The sequence below is a fragment of the Hakea prostrata genome, chromosome 11 (genome assembly GCF_041222555.1).
Source record: "Hakea prostrata isolate BN-2017 chromosome 11, UWA_Hpros_2, whole genome shotgun sequence".
NCBI classification, from domain to species: Eukaryota; Viridiplantae; Streptophyta; class Magnoliopsida; order Proteales; family Proteaceae; genus Hakea; species Hakea prostrata.
The window spans coordinates 13,376,237-13,395,134 of NC_142610.1; the positions used below are offsets into that span (position 1 = coordinate 13,376,237).

General features: G+C 39.3%; 1 protein-coding gene across 1 annotated transcript in view; it reads right to left on the bottom strand.

Moving 5' to 3' along the window:
- Nucleotides 1–3,260: 3,260 nt before the first annotated feature.
- Nucleotides 3,261–18,898, bottom strand: part of LOC149000190 (putative cyclic nucleotide-gated ion channel 5) — a 55,455-nt gene continuing 39,817 nt past the window's right edge. The window contains exons 6-8 of the mRNA XM_089139593.1: nt 12,446–12,557; nt 4,458–4,694; nt 3,261–4,286 (exon numbers count right to left, since the gene is read on the bottom strand). Of these exons, the coding sequence (XP_088995719.1) occupies nt 3,582–4,286; nt 4,458–4,694; nt 12,446–12,557 (1,054 nt within the window). The 3' untranslated portion in view covers nt 3,261–3,581. The remainder of the gene's footprint in view (nt 4,287–4,457; nt 4,695–12,445; nt 12,558–18,898) is intronic.

Sequence of the window (18,898 nt, forward strand, 5' to 3'; positions counted from 1 at the left end):
AGCAATGTGTTTGGAGATAGATACTCGCACGGCTTGCGACACGTGGCGAGATAATGATTGATTGGAAAGACTTTGCAAATCTCATGTAGTCAAGAGAGGGGGATCTTTTATTCTATTTTAACGGCTGGATATGCTAAGCTGACGTGTAAGCATTGAGATTATAAATGAAAGGGGTGGCTTCATTGAATAGGCTTTTCCATTATTGAAACCTTTGACGTCCGTGGTTTCCTCTGACATTCCTGACCCCACTGAGGAAGAGGATAGCATATGGGAGGTCCATAATTATAGAGGTTTGGACCCACAATTGTAGGAGTGCGGATCATCTCCCCCGATCCCTAACGGCTGTTGACCATGAATTACAGGGAGCCCACAGGGTTAGGTTAATGAAGTTTTTTTCTTTAAATGTTTTATTATTTTTACTTGTAGGCTCCACATAATTTGTAGTTGTAATGCTGCGGATGAGCACAAAGTGCATTCCCATCAAAAAAGATGATCCAGACTCCAATTGCAATCTTACTTGGTTGGATTTTTTCGGGCAAAAGAAGAGATAAGGTTGCAAAGTCAATGGCATCATGAACAACAAACCAATGTAGCTGCGAAAAAAATCCAAATCCTTTCTAGGTGGGGGACACATCCCATCTCCCCACCTCATTGATGCGGACACGTGACCTTCTCTAGATGGAGGACACATTCCATCTCCCCCCTCCCCACCTTCCTGAATGAGAGACACATGGCTTGCTCGTGGCCTACTCGTGGTACCACAGATTGGCCAGTCTATAAAAAACTTGGAAAAGCTTGAGGTTGGGAGTTTATTCCTAAATCTTCTCCACAATCAAGTGTTCTCTCTCTATTTCTTTTGTTATTGTTTTTATTTTATATTTTATATTTTATATTTTATATTATTTTATATTATATATTTATTTTTTTATTTATTTTATTATTATTATTATTATTATTATTATTATTATTATTATTATTATTATTATTATTATTATTATTATTATTATTATTATTATTATTATTATTTTATATTGTGAATAGAATAGTACGATTTGTAAGGTAACTAACTACCATGATTCGTGTGATTTGCATTTAACCTTTCAACATTGAAATCATGTGCATTTTTTTGGGTATGGATGATTTTGTAAGATTTTTTTTTTTTTGTTAGTGATCACCATGTTTTAATTCACCTATATTTAGTAAAGAAAAATTTTTTAATTTTAATAATTTAAATATATTTTTAATAAATGTGGACCAACGTCTAAATATGATCAAATAATTCAAATGTGAAACCCTCAATGGATCCTACATAATACCACACAATATATAAGGTAAAAAATAAAAATAAAAAGTCAATATACCCTGAGGGGAGGGGATCAAAACTCTCATTATTTGCCACCCACCTTCTCCATGTTGAATCCTGGCTCAGCTCCTAAATGGCCTGCTTGATTGGAGAGGATATGAACTCGTTGTGGAATGATATTTGGCCACTTTCATCCCACACACAAGTAATAGGGCCTTCAATGTTGGGGCTTCTGCAACTGAGTACATAGCCCATAGAATACAAACAAAGCGTGACAAAGTGTGAACTCCCACTTCACTTTCCAGTGAAACCGAGGTGGGTTAACCCTCATGAAAGAAAGCAGAAAGATATATTCAAACTTCATTTGCACATAAGAAGTCTTCTAATATCTGAGTCTTCAAGCAAACTCCATTGGCACATAATTGACTCCATTGGCACATAATTGAAACCTGTGTCTGTTGCTGCATTTAGAGCACAACTTACAGGTAGGAGCTCTCCTTGGGCTGTTGTTGGAAGTGGTGGGGCATTGCTGTGGCTTAATAGGCATTGACATGGCTTCCTCCTGTACACCTACATTTCATCTTCAAGCAATTTGTGAATCCAGATATATGAGAAACATGAGACAAGTTCAATTCCTTTACCCTCAATAACCCTACTCTAACCCCTTTCTTTTCCACCACCATACATTCAGGGAGGTCTATCTTGTCCATTTATGAAACAGGGTTTCAGAGGTAGAGATTCATACCCACATTAAAAAAGAAAGAAAGAAAGAAGAAGAAGAAGAGGAATTGGACCAAAGATTTACCCTTTTTCTTGGGAAGAGATAAAGAGACCCAAGTTTCACTTGCAGAGAAGGATGCTTATGCATGTAAAGAAAGCAAAATAAAAAGGTTTTACAACTTACAACAGCTTATTTTGTAACCATCTTTGTTACAAATATATTAACCCTTTAGTATTGGATTTGTAATCAATCCAAACAAGCAGATAGATACATATAATGGATGTGTTTCTGGCATAGTGGCCTCAATTTTTGTGACTGATTTGATGAAGATGCTACTAATAATAAAATTCATACATGAAGCACTTTCCACTATAAGGTCTAGGGAGAATCATATTGTATATATAAATTCTTCATCCTATTCTGCAAAGAACTGTTTTTCAAGTCAAGCACATAACCAGTCACATGAACAGTTCTTCACCTAGAGTAAACTTTATCACTGATTTCAATTGATGGTGATTCTAACCATTTGTAGAAATCTTCAATAGATTATAAATATGGAAATTATCATGGGATCAATCTCCTTTAGAAAGCCCTCCGAACAGACTTCCTTTAATTCCATGTAGATTTGGATTTTGTTGAAATCTTAGAAATTTGAATTGGAAAGAAGAAACAGAGATTATAATTTATACTAAGTGGAATTTTTCGAGTCTTTTATTTATACATTTAAGAATTTCTCATAGCTTGTGAGTTTCATATATTTTCTACCATTAATAATTGACTTGAAAGAATAAAGAAGATCAACACATGATTCACCACTGATCCAAAAGAGGGTTTAAATCGGTTTGTTTGCTGCCAGCAGAAAACTTGCTTCTGCTCCTGGATATCTGATGTGGAGCTGTTAAGCTTTGTTCAACCCATCAAAGAGAATTGCTTGTATCATCAGTCATGGTTTCTCAAGAATGATTTATTTTTGGAAGCTGAGAAATGAAAAAAGAGAATTTTTTGGATTCAGTACAATTTTTTGATATATTTAATTTCCATTCTTGCTAAGAAACCTGAGACAGTCCATAATGTCAAATGAAATCATCTAATAGAAGAAGAAAAAAAATCACTTAATTTTATATTCATTGCTCTTTATGTTCCTTCTAGACTGCTGTGTTGCAGGAATTCTAAGAGACATTTCAGATTACCTCCCAGTTCCATTACTGATCTGCATTTTAGATTCTAATGCAGTGATCATGGAAGCAGGGGAGGGAAAAAATAATGATTCATTAGTAGAAAATAAGAAATAACATAATATCCTGCTGGTTGTTGAGATTTTCACAGGGTTGGAATATCAATCTTACTAATGCACTGTGCTTGCTAGAATACAGTACAATGCTGATCCACCAAAAACTAGCAAAACCCAGGGTTATATAATATACAATTGCTTCTAAGGGAGACTACTTGAAATTGGATTCCAAGTTGATGACTTTGTTGGGTGTATATTCTAAGGCTATGGATGCTTTCTCCGAGAGAGAATTTTTAGAGATGAATAATATATGTATATATGAAAAATCAATCTGCATCATCAGCAGTAAAGTCAGGCTCTACAGGCTTTGGTACTTTCACCAGATCAATGGTTTTCTTGGAATTCCGACGTACCTGGACTCCCCGTAGAGCATTCGCTGCAAAACGGGAGGCAAGGATAGTTGCACCAAGACTGGATGAAGCATTAGCAACATTATCATCAGCACTATCTTGTTCCACTCCGTCGTCGTCGTCTTCTTCTCTACGTCGAAGATCTGCCAACTTCCTCTTGGAGTATCGGCGCCAAGCAGCTTGGATAAAGCATGCAGCCCATGTCCTCCACTGCTGTGAATAGAAGCGGAATGTATGCTGAACCTGTCTACTGTGCAGGCGCCTAAACTGACTAGCAACAAACTTCAACTCCTCTGCTATCAGGGCAAAAGCCTCAACCTCTGTTAGAGCCTTGACTGTTCGGGTAGAAGATGGGAGGTTCGAAGCAGATTTGGGATCCAAAGCCCAAGTAAGGAGTTCTTCTCCACAGAAATCCCCTTCTTTCAGGAGACTCCGGTTGAAAAATCCACTTCTACCACCATCAGTGGTCACACTCTCCAGGCGACCACGTATTATGAAAAGCATCTCATCCACTGGATCTCCTTCCCGGACAATGTATGTTTTCTCTGTGTATAAACTAGGCTTCAGCCGCTCGCAAATGGCATCCAACAACCGTTCATCCATATTGTCAAACAGCGGAACCTGTTAATGAGAGAAAATATGAAAGTATACATTTCCATAGATCTCTTCCTTCAATTTAGAGGCATAATGAAGAAACATCTCCTTGTCAGAGCATCAGCACCAAAAATCATCCCAACCAAAAGGAAGAAAAAGGCTAGGAAAAGAAAATAGATAAAATGAACAAGCACTTACCCTTCTCACCAAAGCCAAACAAAGATGCCGTTTGATATCCCTCCTGAGATCCTTTGGTAGGTTTTGAACCAAGCTTTCTTCATCCACTCCACGTGTTTCCAACCACTTGTACTGATCATACCGCCTCACTCGCTCCCTGAGATCTTGTGGAAGCAAACGGTGATGCATCCACTGCTCCGAGTCGCGCCTTTTGACCCTCATTTCCTCAAGTCGGATACCAAGGGACTGAAGGTAGGTCTGTTGCAATAGGACACCACCGGCGGGGGGGAAATATTCAGGATTCTCACGTCTTTAAAATGTTTCTGTTTCCTTATTCTTTCACACATATTAACAAGAACAAAACCCAATAAAGACCACTTGCAAGCAAGGTTTAAAGTATCTGTGTCGGGTATAGTATCGATCAGGTGATTTTAAGAAATGTATCATAACATGGATACATATCAAATGGTGCAAAAACACATGGAGAACACATGGTAGTATACTTTAGGAGCAAAAAACAATATAAATAAGTAACACTTACGAAAATACTTACATGCAAAACAACATATAAAAAGATAAGAGACGACAGTTTTGAGTACAAATTCTAGCAAATGATCAAGTTTGATGTAACAACAAACTTAGTTTTACCTAAATGTATTTATTTATAGCAAAAAGTAAGATTGAGAACCATGATTTAGACACAATGATCAAGTTTGTTTTAAACCAACCTTTTTTTGCTAAAATCCTCTCCACTCTATGATCTTTAAGACAAAGCATAGCCCGATACTCACATGGGCCTATAATGGCCATATCCACAAGTAGCAGTTCGTATCAACCATCTTGGTATGTATTGAGCCATATCAGTTGATACCTACTGATACTCTCACAGAAACTCCACATGTGCATTGTAAGCATTAGCATGTATCACCCGATACAATAAGATGCCAGTTGAGAAACTATTTTCTAAGAAAAGGTTACATGTGTAGTATGAATACTTTTGAGTATGCTTGTAAGTTGTAAGTGAGTATATGCATGCTTAAAAGCCTAGGTTTGTCTTTGTTGCATGGTTTTGAGACTTGTGGGATTTCAACAATTGTCCCTGTTTAGACAAGAGATAAGTTGAGATAGAGAGAGAAATAAGGCAAACATTTCCTTCGCCTAAATTTCAGTATCTTGCTGAAATATCACAAAATCAGTTATACAGATGAAATATTCTCAATAAACTCAATTGGTATCAACAGTTTGTGAAGAAAAAGGCTCCAAATCTTACAAAAAGCTTAGATCATTTGGACCTGATGATCAGTAACAATATTTGGACGAGATTTTCTGCCCAACAACCTTCCTCTGAGGAGATTAGAACTTGAAGGCCGGAACTTGTTCAATATTATGATGAGCATATAAGTGATGTGAACCAAGATCTAGGGTTTGGGTGATTGAGATAATGCCCTGGATCTTGGTCTACTTCAGGATCCTCTTCCAGAGAATCAACACTCTTCTAGGGCTGCAATACCCTACAGTTGAGGGGTTTTTGATTGATTTATAGGTGCTAGGGTTGGACAAGGTTTAGGGTTAGGTTCAGCCAGGCTTAGGGGTCTAGGGCTTGAAGAATTAAGTTTGAAAACCTTGTTGTTTTATCAATTTCAGAACTGAATATTTTAGCTAGGATTTGGGGTTTTAGGGTTTTCCAGGTTTTAGATTGGCTTAGGGTTAAGGTCAAGTGCTAATTAAGTGATTAAGATGCTAGTCCTTAAAGGGTTCAAGGTTTAGATGACTGATTCTTGGGTTAGGGTTTCCTACTAAGAAGATGAACTATTGGAATTTCCAGGGTTTAGGGGGGAAGGCAAAGGCTGAATGCTGGGGTCAAAGGTAGGGGACTGTGAACAGATTCTAATTCCTAAGGGGAGGGGTGTCAAGGGAATAGGGTTCTATTAGATCTAGAATACTTTCTGCACTTCTGTTCTTACTTTTCTGGAACTTCCAGAAGGTGACACAAGCTTATGAAGGAGAGAAGAAGAAGAAATGAGAGGGGATAGGACAGGGTTAGTAGTGTAAATGGGCCGGACTGGTTGAACCACGGAATAATTTTTTGCCCAAGCAGTTTTGTCTCAGTTTTCTGAAAAGATGAGATTTCAACCAAAATTTCAGTCGTCTCAGTCGAAATTTGGACTATGGTCTAGGGCTAGGGGGGAGAGAAGGTTAATGAAATAGGAAGGGGGGAATCCTAGGGTTGTTGCCACAGGGTTTGAGAAGGGGGAATGAAATCTTGTGTGAGGGAGGGGGCTAATTGTAGAAACAGGATATATATATATATATATATATATATTTTTTTTTTTTTATTATTTTTTTTTGGGGGCAGGGGGGTGGGGATAGGGGAAGCTTGTGGATGAGAGGAGAGGAGAGGGAATGTGGTTGGGATTGGAGTGGGGTCTTGCACTTGCTTGGAGATCGGAATGGGAGACTGAAATTTCCGCAATATCCTTCTCTTCTAAAGATGGCACAGGCTCTCCTCTAGGGAATCCATGACTCCACGGATGCCTTCGACTCAATTTATTTTATTAAGAGGAATTTATGTTAGGGTCCCTTTAATTGGGCCTAAACTCAAATTATGTCTAGGTTTTGCTGAAACTAAAACTGTCATATGGGTGTTAATGTTAGACATGAGACATGACATGACCATAATACCCTCATCTCAAATTGAAATAAATGAAATTACAATTTTACCCCCAATATGATATTCTCAAAAGCCATATAGGTGGATGAAGGGATTCCCCCTTCATCCATCTTCTTCCTTCACCTTGCAGGAAATCACCCACCCAAAGCAATAATAATAATGATAATAAAAAAGAGAAAAGATGGTGTTCATTCTTTTCCCCCTTTTTTTAATGTTTTGTGGTGGGTGATTTCCGACAGCCTTCACCCATTTATATGGTTTATGAGAATAGGGTATGGGGTGAAATACTAATTTCATTTTTTTAATTTAAGATGAGGGTATTATGCTCCTTTCATGTCTCATGTTTGACATTATCACCCATATGATGATGTTAATTTAAGCTGGACTTAGATGTAATTTAAGCGACAATAGGGACCCAACCTGAGTTTAGGCCCAATTAAAGGGTCTCCGATGTAAATTTTATCCTTAATTTAAGATAAGGGTATTATGATCATTTTGTGCCTAATGTTAACACCTACGTGATGATGTTAGTTTCAGCTGGACCAAAATGTAATTTTAGAGACTAAAGGGACCCAACCCAACTTTAGGCCCAATTAAAGGGACCCTAACATAATTTTCATTGGTAGATTTTGGTGGGCTTTTGGTGTTTTTGAGGGTGGGTTTTTAGTGGACCAGCTTAATTTGAGGCTAATAAACACAATGGAAGTGTTTAGTTTGACTAAACCTAACCCAGAATGGTGTTCTAGATCAGCACATGCTCGGCTATATACGAGCGAAACTGGAAGTCTAGCACATGCATTTTCTCAAATGTAAATATGGATATTATGCAAGACAATACTAAGACTTTTATTAAAATGCAACAACAAATACAAGTAGTATATTCCTATATACAAGTATGTGTCAGGCTGGATCCATCCCCTGGGTCATGGAAGAGTACTCTAAACATTGGACATAAGCAGGCTAGACAAAGTTATCCATATAGTCCATCACTGCCCTTCTACAGGTAGCATAACCAACATAAAGTAGATATCCTACCCCAGGGAATGTGTCGTACGACTATAGACTAATAGACTGTAACCTAGTCGTGGAACTAGCATACCTAGTTGTGCTAATCCTTATGGATATCGAAAGATGGAGTCCAAAAATGATGCACCTGATCCATTCGTGTACCCATATGCAGACATGCTACTGGAGTCAGCAGATGAACCACCATATCCATATCTATAGCCATAAGCCCAGTACAGTACAACCTGTGGAATTTTCAAAATTTCACCAAAATTACCGGAACTTTAGTGAAAATTCGACAAAACTATTTCTAATTGCAACCTCCATTTCATTTCGATGACTACCAAAACTATATAAAATTTGATGAAATTTTGCCAAATCTTCATGAAATCTTGTACCATGATGTAGACCTAAGTTGGAAATTTCAGTTTCTTGGGAAGTACGAAATTCGAAAAGGTTGGAATTTTGATGGTTTTTTCCTGTACAATCTTGATAGGGTTTAAGGAAAACAAACAAAAAAAATAAAAAATTTAGGGTTGGGGAATTTAGTAGTTTAGAAGACTAGAGAAAGAAGACTTGGTGTTTGGGATAATTCAACCTATTTCTCTGAAGATTAGAAAAAATATATTCTTGGGAGAAGAAAACAAAGAAGAGAAGAGAAGAAATTACATAAGAGACAGAGGACATGTTATGTGATTGTACCTAACTGGCAGCAGTAAATAGAATTCAAAATTCAATCCATCAATTCATGACTCAACTTAGTAATTATATCTATATTTATAGCCACATTGACTCACACGGTTTCCAACTCAAATTAGGACTTAGATTTAGAAATTCACTCCAAAATAGACTCCTATGCTGAAAAGGAAAGGCCTAACCGAATCCTCAACCTACTAAATAACTTAAATTGACTAGTAAACTGAAATAATAAGGGAAAAACATCTAGACAGTTCTCTTTACCAAATTAATGAAATGAATCTATTTTCCTATTTTCTACCCATATTTTAAGTCCAATAAATTGGCCAATTACGAAGTAAACCCATGATATAAAAAGGCAAAAACATATGTAACCCAATCCTAGACTATTCTTAAGAAAAGAAGCTCAATTTGGTGATGATTCTGCATCAGGTCTTTTCTTCTATCGTCAATCATATTTGGATGAACGTGATTTCAGGGAATGGACCATCAACTCTAGGCCTCTCCAATGGATTTTGAATCAATTTCTTTTGTAATTAAAGCAGAGCACTCAGCAGCTGTTGCTTCTTCTTGCCTTGACACCCAAAAGAACAGGCATGCCATTTGTATCCTGGGTCTTCTCTCCGTCACACTTCAAGCCATTGCTTCTCCTGTTTGAGGCATGGAACTCATTCTTTTTTGTTTACTCTTCCTGTTTTAGGCTTTGTAGCCCTTCTCTCAAATGGATTTACTCACCCAAATAAGGGAAAAACAGAAGCATAAAACAAATGGATCATCCTATGACACTATGGAGAAGGTTATTGAAGTCTATCTGAGAATGGATACTCATATCTCAAAAAATAAATTTGGTTTTATGCTAGGTAGATCCAAAATAGATGCAACTTACCTATTGAGGAGACTCATGGAAAGATGTAGAGCTAGCAGTAAGGATCTTCATATGGTCCTGATGCATCTTACCTATTGAGGAGACTCATGGAAAGATGTAGAGCTAGCAGTAAGGATCTTCATATGGTCCTGATGCATCTTACCCATTGAGGAGACTCATGGAAAGATGTAGAGCCAGCAAGAAGGATCCCCATATGGTCCTTACTAAACTGGAGCAGCCTATGACAAAGTCCCTAGAGATTTAACCCAACATTGTTCTTGAGGAGAGAGGGGTGTTGATCAATTGTATAGAGGTTACTGAAGATATGTATAATGGTGTGGTGAATAGTGCAAGATCTATTGGTGACAAGGGCAAGGAGTTTCTAATCACAGTTGGATTACATAAAGGATCATCCCTAAGCCCTCTTTATTTGCACTTATCTTAGATGAATCAACCAAGAGCATCCAAGATACATATCAAGGTACGCTTGCTGATGATATTGTTTTGGTGGATGAACAATCCCAAGGATTAACACAAGTTAGGGATGCCTAGATTGACCTTCAAAACAACAGGCCTTGAATCTGGTAGATCAAAGAGAAAGGATGTGATATATAACTTTGCCCAAACTAGGAGGGATGATGACATGATGAAAATTGAGGGGGATGGGTGGGGGGAGAAAGGGAGAGAGAAAGCCAGATGACTGTTTTAGATACATGGTCTTTCTTCTACAAAGAAGGTGACATAGATAATCATGTTTCACAAAGAATTAAAATGGGAAGGATAAAGTGAGGAAAACAAATGTATTAGAGCTGGTGCAGGCTCTGCCTTGATCAGTGAAAGCTCCTAGAATGTTTTCTGAAGTGTTTTGGCTATGTTCAACAATGGCCTGAGGCCCTGGTAAGGGGGAGTTATCAATTCCAACTGAAGTAGACAAAAGGAATGACCATAGATGAGGTTGTGAAGAATGATATGCATAATCTATGTCTTGTGCCGAGTATACCTCTAATAGAGCTTATTGGAAGGCAAGGATCCACATTGCCAACACTATTTTGCTGAAAGTTTCCTTATTTTTTAGCTATATCCTCTTGCATCTGACTTTCATTTTTCCATTTACAGTTCTTACATTTCTGATATTTCTGATATTTCTTCATTTTTATTATCCATTCCTCTTAGGTCGATCTCCCTTTGTTTGATTCTCAGTTTTCCGAGTTTTGTTTGAAAGATCCTTCTAGCCAACCCCATTCAGTTGGGATAATGCTACGTTGATGTTATATAGCCATCATGTTACTGAAATAATTAGAAAGTATTCTATTTGCTTCAGAAATATCTGCTCTGTTTACACATTTAATTTTCCTGTATATGAAATAATAACATAAAAGTTCATAACTGTAATTATACATAACATAAAATTTTGAAATTCATTCTCAAATCACAATTCCCAAGCATGTAAATATTGCTTCATGGAGAAGCTGTAGCATAAATAGCTGAAGCTCCAAGACTTCCAGCATTCATTGATTTAAAAGAGAAGAGTTGAACTGTGGACTTTGACTTTACATTGTCCCATGTCCAAGGCTTAGGGTTGAAGGGATATTGGAATTTTCCACATCCCCCCCCCCTTCTTTAAAGAGAAGAGTTGAACTGTGGACTTTGACTTTACATTGTCCCATGTCCAAGGCTTAGGGTTGAAGGGATATTGGAATTTTCCACATCCCCCCCCTCCCCCAAAAAAAAATCGTTATTTTCAAGAGTTCATTATTGCCCTCAGATCAACAGCATTCTATCTTGTTTTCTCTTTAGAGTCAATCTTTAGAATTATTCAATATCAGACAAAAATATAATTCAAGTATCCATCAGCATATTGAATTTGAATTTGGTCAACCAGGTAACTATCTCATAGATATTGATTTGTAGTAGAATATCCATAAATCAATTCAGCCATATTAGCTTGTAAGCCTTGTATTAGCTCCAGGCATGGTACTAAGTTTCGCTAAAATTCAGTCGACTAGAACCTACCGAAAAGCTACCAAGTGAAAACTGCAAAGTGAAGTTAAGTCAGAGGTCGGTGATGTCTCAGTGAAATTTCAAGAATTTCAAGGGGATGTAATCGTAAATTGTGACTTGTAATTTGTAAAACTTTAATTGAGATTTGACTACTTTCAGGATGTACTTTTTGTTTGTCATGCACATGTTAATGAAGTTTCAATGTTTTCTTATTATCAATTGAAATTGTTTTTTTTCCTTTATGTCAATTTAAACTTCAACCATATATAAATTTGTGAAAATACAACATTCAGTTTCATCCGCATATAACCAAGCATACGCGAATCAAGAAAACCTGAAGCTACATCCACTACCATGGAAGCAACAGTTCAGAGACCAATCTGGTGTTTTCAATCCATAAAAGGTTGAGAACAAATACAGAGCTAGAAACAAACATGGTATATAACCATCTCCCCCCACAACAGGAAAGGTATAGGAAGAAACCTAACTCATAGAGAAGATTAGTCAAGTATATTAACAAAATGACCCCAAAGGACAATACTGATCCTTTGGTTGAGGACTAAAGTCTACAATATATAGTATGGTATGAGCTACATCTAACTTCTAGTATCAGTTTCTGATAAATAAGACTTAGCCAAAACTGCCATTGTAAAAAATTACTAATGCATCAATAAAGTTTTGTATCTTTCAGCAATAGTGACTTATATTATTCCAAAGCAAAATGGCCACAACTGCCCTGCCGGGGGGGGGGGTTGAAGGCTAAACAATTACCTGCATGTTACCTATCAAGAGTGCAAAAAGGATGAGCCCAAAGATAGCAAGAGCTATGGAAAAGATGACCTCACCAGGATAGGTGCTGGTTTGGAGTCCCTGGCCAAGAGTACTACATGAAGCACCCAAAAGATACAATATTGTTAGGACCAAGAACTTGAATATATAAATCAGCAACTAAGCACTAGTTGGTTTTTCCCATATGGAAATTAAGATATGGACAACAAAATAAAACAAGAGACAACTTCCATGAATTGATTAGCAAACCCCAGGTAGAAACCTGGATATAATTCATAGAAAAAATAATTCCAAAAAACACTAGTCAAGCAAAAGGCATAGCTGAACAATGTAGAAAAGAAGCCACTATATATGTACTGGAAAGGAAAAGCACAGGACTCAGAAGAGGGTATGGCATTTATTTCTCCATTACATAAAGTGAAAAATGTTAGTAGCACAATTAATGTTTGTGCCATATCTAATCCAAAAACAATGGAAGCACAAAATAAAGCAAGTCTGTGAATTGGGCAAAAAAAAAAAAGGAAGTGCCCTCAACTGACTCTGATGTAAACTGTTTCCATAGGTTCCGAAGAGCCTAGGGTTACTTCCTGAAACCCTAGGACCCTTATTTCGAGTCAGGGATATTTTGGTAATCTTGCCAATTTCGTGGTGTCCTAGGTCTGGATCCCATTGAGTGCTTTTTGGGACACTAGATCTATTTTTATTTTCCAATTTGGGATTAGAACTTTGTGAGTTACTGCAGAGTCCATGTCTAGGTGTGATTCCTAGTTGTGTTGGGATCCCCTAGTTTGAATCTACTTTTTATCAAGACCTCCACATCTACTCTTAAAAACCTAATTGGATTTCTCTAGAGTAAGTTATGATAGAGTCCTTGTTTATGTGAGAGGTTGTTACAAGTCAGAGTCCGAATTAGAATTAGAATTAGAAAGTCAGTTTGAAGCCAATTAGGTTTCCTAGTTTGAGACTGATTTTTTTTCTTTTAGATGCTATAAATAAAGCCTCCATTCTCTATAAACATTAGTTGAATTGATTAATAAAATTTTTGAGTTTGGAGGAAAAGTTGTGCGCTTCCTTTTTGGGTGGGAGGTCAGCAGTGGCATTAGAGTGAGCGATTCAGCCATTCTCTTCAAGCTTCAGCAACTTTCAGAAATCATTCAACAATTCCAGCAGCCTATCTCCAATCCCAAGTACGTAAAGCCCCTCCCCTCCCCATTCCAGCCCCTTCTTTTTCTTCCCTAGCCCACGCAAATCTCCCGCTCCCTTTCCCCTCTACTGCAGAGATCCCCAGCCCCCCCCCCCCAAAACCCTTGCGCCACTGTTAGAATCCCTCCCCTTCCAATTCTAGTTCATCCCTACCCTACCCTAACCCTAAACCTTCAGTACAACCTTTTCCCCCTTCCCCTTTCTTCTTCTCTAACCTGTGGCAGCTTAGTAAACCCAGAAAACCAGAAACGCAGAATTTTACCTTACCCTAGAACACCTATATCTTCCCAACCCCAACTCCAATCACCTCACCCTCTTACGATTAGCTTCCCCATCCCCTTTCCCAGAATACTAAGCCCAGCAGACTCTTTAGACTTAACCTAACTCAACTAGGACTGCCCTAAAAACATCAATTAACCATAACAGTCTCTACCCTAAGCTAACTGAAACCTGAATCTTAATTCTAAGACTTAAACGTATAAACCCTAACCTGAAATTATTTTACAGCAACCACTGAACCCTATAGACCCTCCAACTTAGCCTGAAAGCCCTTAAACCAACCCAAACCCTAAATTTCAGATCTGAACTTTAACTACAGCATACTAACAAGCCCTTAAACTGAATTCCCTTTGGTCCTAAACCTGGCCAAGCCCTTTTAGGCTACTGCCTTATCACTTTAAACTCTAATTCCTTCAGAAAATCTCATATTTCAAGCCTATGCAGCCTTAAAAGACTGATGGTTCCTTGAGAGAGGATCCTTGATTGAGCATAAATTTAGGGCAACATCCCTACAAGCTAAACCCTAAAATTTGGTTCACATACTCTATCTCTCTCATGACTCTTCATTTTCTGAAAGTTATAGAGGTATTAGAAGACAAAAAGAAAAGAAAAGCTGCTGCAAAAGAAAAAAACCTGAGGCCAAGAAATTTCATGATTCAGTACATTGTCAAAAGTAATATGTGGATGCTCTGCATTAAAGGGTGGAACACCAAATCAGCTCAAAAAGAACAACACACAGAGAACATCATTCAACCATTTTTCTATCTCCGGTTCCTAAGAGTATCTCTGGAGTCAAATAATGAGGAATACCCACGGCTGGATGTTTTTGCCTCTCTTTCCTGCTGATTTAATTTCTCAGATTCTGATATTGTGGTTCATCCTCTCCCAATAAAGAGGTCAAGCAAATCCTCTGTGCTGTCGATGATACCAACCTTTGAAAGACCAAAGTCTATCAACTTGATATGACTATCATGAGCTATCAACAAATTATCAGATTTCAAATCACGATGAACTACATGTAGCAAATGCATACATTCCAAAACAATCACTACTTAAGAAATATATGTCTGCAATATCTTCAGCAGGTATCCTACATTCCTCAACAACGAATATGGATCTCCTCCATTAAAGTATTCCATGACAATATATAAATCATCACAGCATGTAAAGAGTAGAAAAAAATGCACCACAAAAGGATTGCGGCCGGAAATCAAAATGTCATGCTCAGCCAATACACTCTTAAACCAAGTTATGTAAACAATGGCTTGTAGTCTTGATTGAGATTTTGACCTGCACCTGCAACTTATAAAAGCGATGGGAAACAGAATTGACCTTCAAATCTGAAATCCTTCTTCTCATCAATTTTGACTCATCAAAGAACCCCAACTCAATCAATAACAAAAAACCAGCATGAGACCAAGTTTGTTTTCAGCTAATGAATCATATAAATATCCAATAGAGATATTCAAACATCAGCTACAGAACTAACACTATGAAACCCATCGAAAGCAAAACAAAGCCAGGAAAAAATGATGCTCAAACATTGCTCTGATACCATGTAATAAAAACTAGAATCAGTAGCTAGTACTAGGCAGAGAGAAGAAGAAAGACAGATCGAGGGAGAAGAAGAAAGAACAACTGGAGAATAGGGGACGGTGATTTACCCTGCTTTTCCACACAAATTTTCTGTTTGTATAGCTAACTTTCAACCTTCGTTTAATTCAATTCCCCCAGGGAAAGGTCTACGTTGTAGGGGTTACGATGATGTCTCTCCTGTTGAAAACCTCCTTTGACTTTTCTGCAGGTCTCCCTTCTCTGCCACCAGCAGCAGATGTCCACTGAGAAGCTGAATAGAAGAGTTTTTTTTTTTTTTTTTGGATGAATAAATAATAATATTAAACAAAAGGAAACAAGAGAACAAGGTCTTTAAGCAGAAGACCAAAAAGAGGAACTAAGACCCCAGGAGAAGACAATAAGCATGTTCTTTGGGGTATCGTCAACAGGGGGATGGAGCATGGCTAATAATCTAGAAGAAACATCAAAATAGATGGCGTTTCAAATCCTGTCTATAAAGCGGGATTTGGAAGTCCATTTCCGAAGATTGCGCTCCCACCAAAGGTGATGGATCAAGGCACAGTACACTAGCTTACCAATCCGATCGCAAATGGAAGGGCTTGAAAAGTTTTTCAAAATCCCAGACCAATCTCTAAAAAACCTATATGATCGCCTCGAGCGGGGCCAAATGGAAGCAAGGGCTTTTCCCTAGATAGATTTGGAGAAGGGGCAATAAAAGAAAAGGTGCTCAAGGTTTTCCAAACCATTCCAACAGAAGATGCAGTTGGGGTTTGCGGGGATGTGGCGGTCAATGAGGAAGGATTGGGTGGGGAGGGCATGGTTGAGGGCTCTCCAGAGGGTAAGGTAATGACGGGAGATGAAGCCTTTGAACCAAACCAGAGGCAGCCAGGGGGGCTTAGGGCTATGGGATCTGAGAAGGTTCCAAGCTGATGAAGTGGTGAAGGTTTTGGAGGTGGAGGTGGAGGGGAGCCAAATAGTGAGGTCTCTAGGGGAGATAGCGGGGGGGGGGGGAGAGAATCCCAAACCTGTGTGAGAATGGGGAGAGGGGGATGTGTTCAGGTACCATTTGAGATGAAGACAAGAGGGTGGAATTGGGGATACGGGTGCCATAAATAGTTCGAAAACCAAAGTGGTTTTAGAGAATGCCCAAGGGATGCCATAGATCAAGCTAGAAGGAAGTGGAGGAGCCAGTGGAGATGGAGGTAGAAATAGCAGAGATGGCGCAGGGGCTCAGCAAGAGGATTTTCCTCCAGACCCAAAAAGGGCTGGAGGGTAAGGGAACAGTCTAGAGGAGTCAGATTGCCAGATGGAAAGAGTAGACCCACTTTACCCAGATAGAATCACGCTTTGCTGAAAATTTTCAAATGAGTTTGAGGAGGCAAGCTAGGTTAACATCAGAGATCCGGCAGATTCCAAGGCCTCCTTCAAGGTAGGGCGGCAAATGGAGGACCAACTGACTGGGTGGATGAAGCGCGAGGCTTCCTGCTCCATCCAAATGAAAGCTCGGAATAAGGACTCAATAACATGGATGGAAGATTTGGGAATGGAGAAAATTCCGCACCAATAGAGATAGGTGGACTGAAGCACGAAGTGGATGAGGACCACACTCCCAGCAAAGGATATAAGCTTACCCTTCCAGAGTTGCAACTTCTTACAGATATTATCAAGCATGAGGAGGCGGTGGTGATGGGTGAGTCTATCGGGAATGAGTGGGGGACCGATAGTTCATAAGGAAGGATCCGGGCTTGAAGCCCAAAAGGAGGAGGAGAGAGGCTCGGAGATGGTCAGGGACGCCAGAGAGGAATAAGGTGGATTTGTCGAGGTTGACTCGAAGGCCGAGAGGGACTCGAAACTGCGAGAGGGCCAAGAAAATGGAGGAAATGGAGAGATGATCCGCTTTAGAGAAAATCATAAGATTGTCAGCAAAGCAAGATGGGAGAGACTAAGGGACTTGCACTTGGGAATGGGAGAGATGAGGAGCTGGTCAATCTTGGATTAAAGGATATGGGAGAGGACTTCTAAGGCTAAGGAGAAGAGATAGGGAGAAAGGGGGCAGCCATCGAGGAGAAGAGATACAGGTTTCAATGCAATGGATGAAAAGGATGGGGAAGCCCATGTAAGAGAGGACATCACAAATGAAGTCCCATCGGAGAGAATCAAAGGCTTTATGAAGGTCAACCTTAAGGAGCGCAGCCGGGGAATGAGCAGATCTATCAAAATCACAAACAATCTCTACACAGAATGTTATCCGCGATGCTACAACCCCAAATGAAAGCCGATTGATTTGGACTCACAAGGGATGGAAGCCCTTTTTTTAGTCTATTCACTAGGATTTTAGAGATGAATTTGTAAAGGAGGTTACAGAGGGAAATGGGGCGAAAATCGAGAGGGAGGAGGCTCCCTGTTTCTTGGGAATGAGACAAAGGAACGTTTAATTAATGGAAGAGAGTTGAGATGGGTTAAGGAAGAAGCTACGGATGGCATGGACAAGGTCATTCTCAATGAAATCCCAGGAGGCAAGGAAGAAACCCATACTGAAGCCATCAGGGCCTGGGGCTTTATTGGAATTGTCAGATCGGATGGCAAGGAGGATTTCTTCCGAGGAGGGGATAGCGCAGAGAGAGGAGGAGATGGAAGGGTTGACGAATTTGTTAATGAGGTTGGGGGGGAGGGGCGAGGAGGAAGCGAGGGAGGGCAGAGAAGTTTGGAGAAGAAAGAGACAATCTCAGCCTTGATGCTGGCAGGATTAGAAATGCAAGTACCATTATTGGAGATGAGGGAGGGGATGGAATTGAAATTGTTCTGAGCTTTGAGGGAACGATGGAAGTAGGCAGAGTTGGAGTCCCCGAGCTCGAGCCACTTGATTCTGGCTTTTTTACGGAGGAAGCTTTCTTCCGAGGAGAGGAGGGAAGAGAGCTCAGAGGAGAGGGATTTTTCCTCAACAGCAAGGGCTGGGTTGGAAGGGTCGTTCTGAAGAAGGGATTAGTGAGTTGAAGATTTGAACGGTAGGAGGTGACTCTAGCCGAGATTGCCGAAAGAAGAGAGGTTCGCTCTTCTTTGGTGTTGTGGAGTTTGTGGGCAAACGCAATAAGAGGAAGGGAGTGGCAGTGGATAGGCTTAAACCAAGCTTCCAAAATAGTGGAGATGAAAGAATCACTAGCAGTCCACATATCAAAGAATTGAATGGCTTTGGGCCAAAGGAGATGGGAGGAGAGATTTGGACAGAGTAGGGAGAGTGATCGGAAAGATTGGAATTAGAGAAAGAGGCATGGGAAGAAGGGAAGGAGGAGAGCCAAGAATCGTTGGCTAGGAAACGATCAAGCTTAAAGGCAATTTGAGCTGAGCCCGAATGACGGTTATACCAAGTAAGGGGGTGCC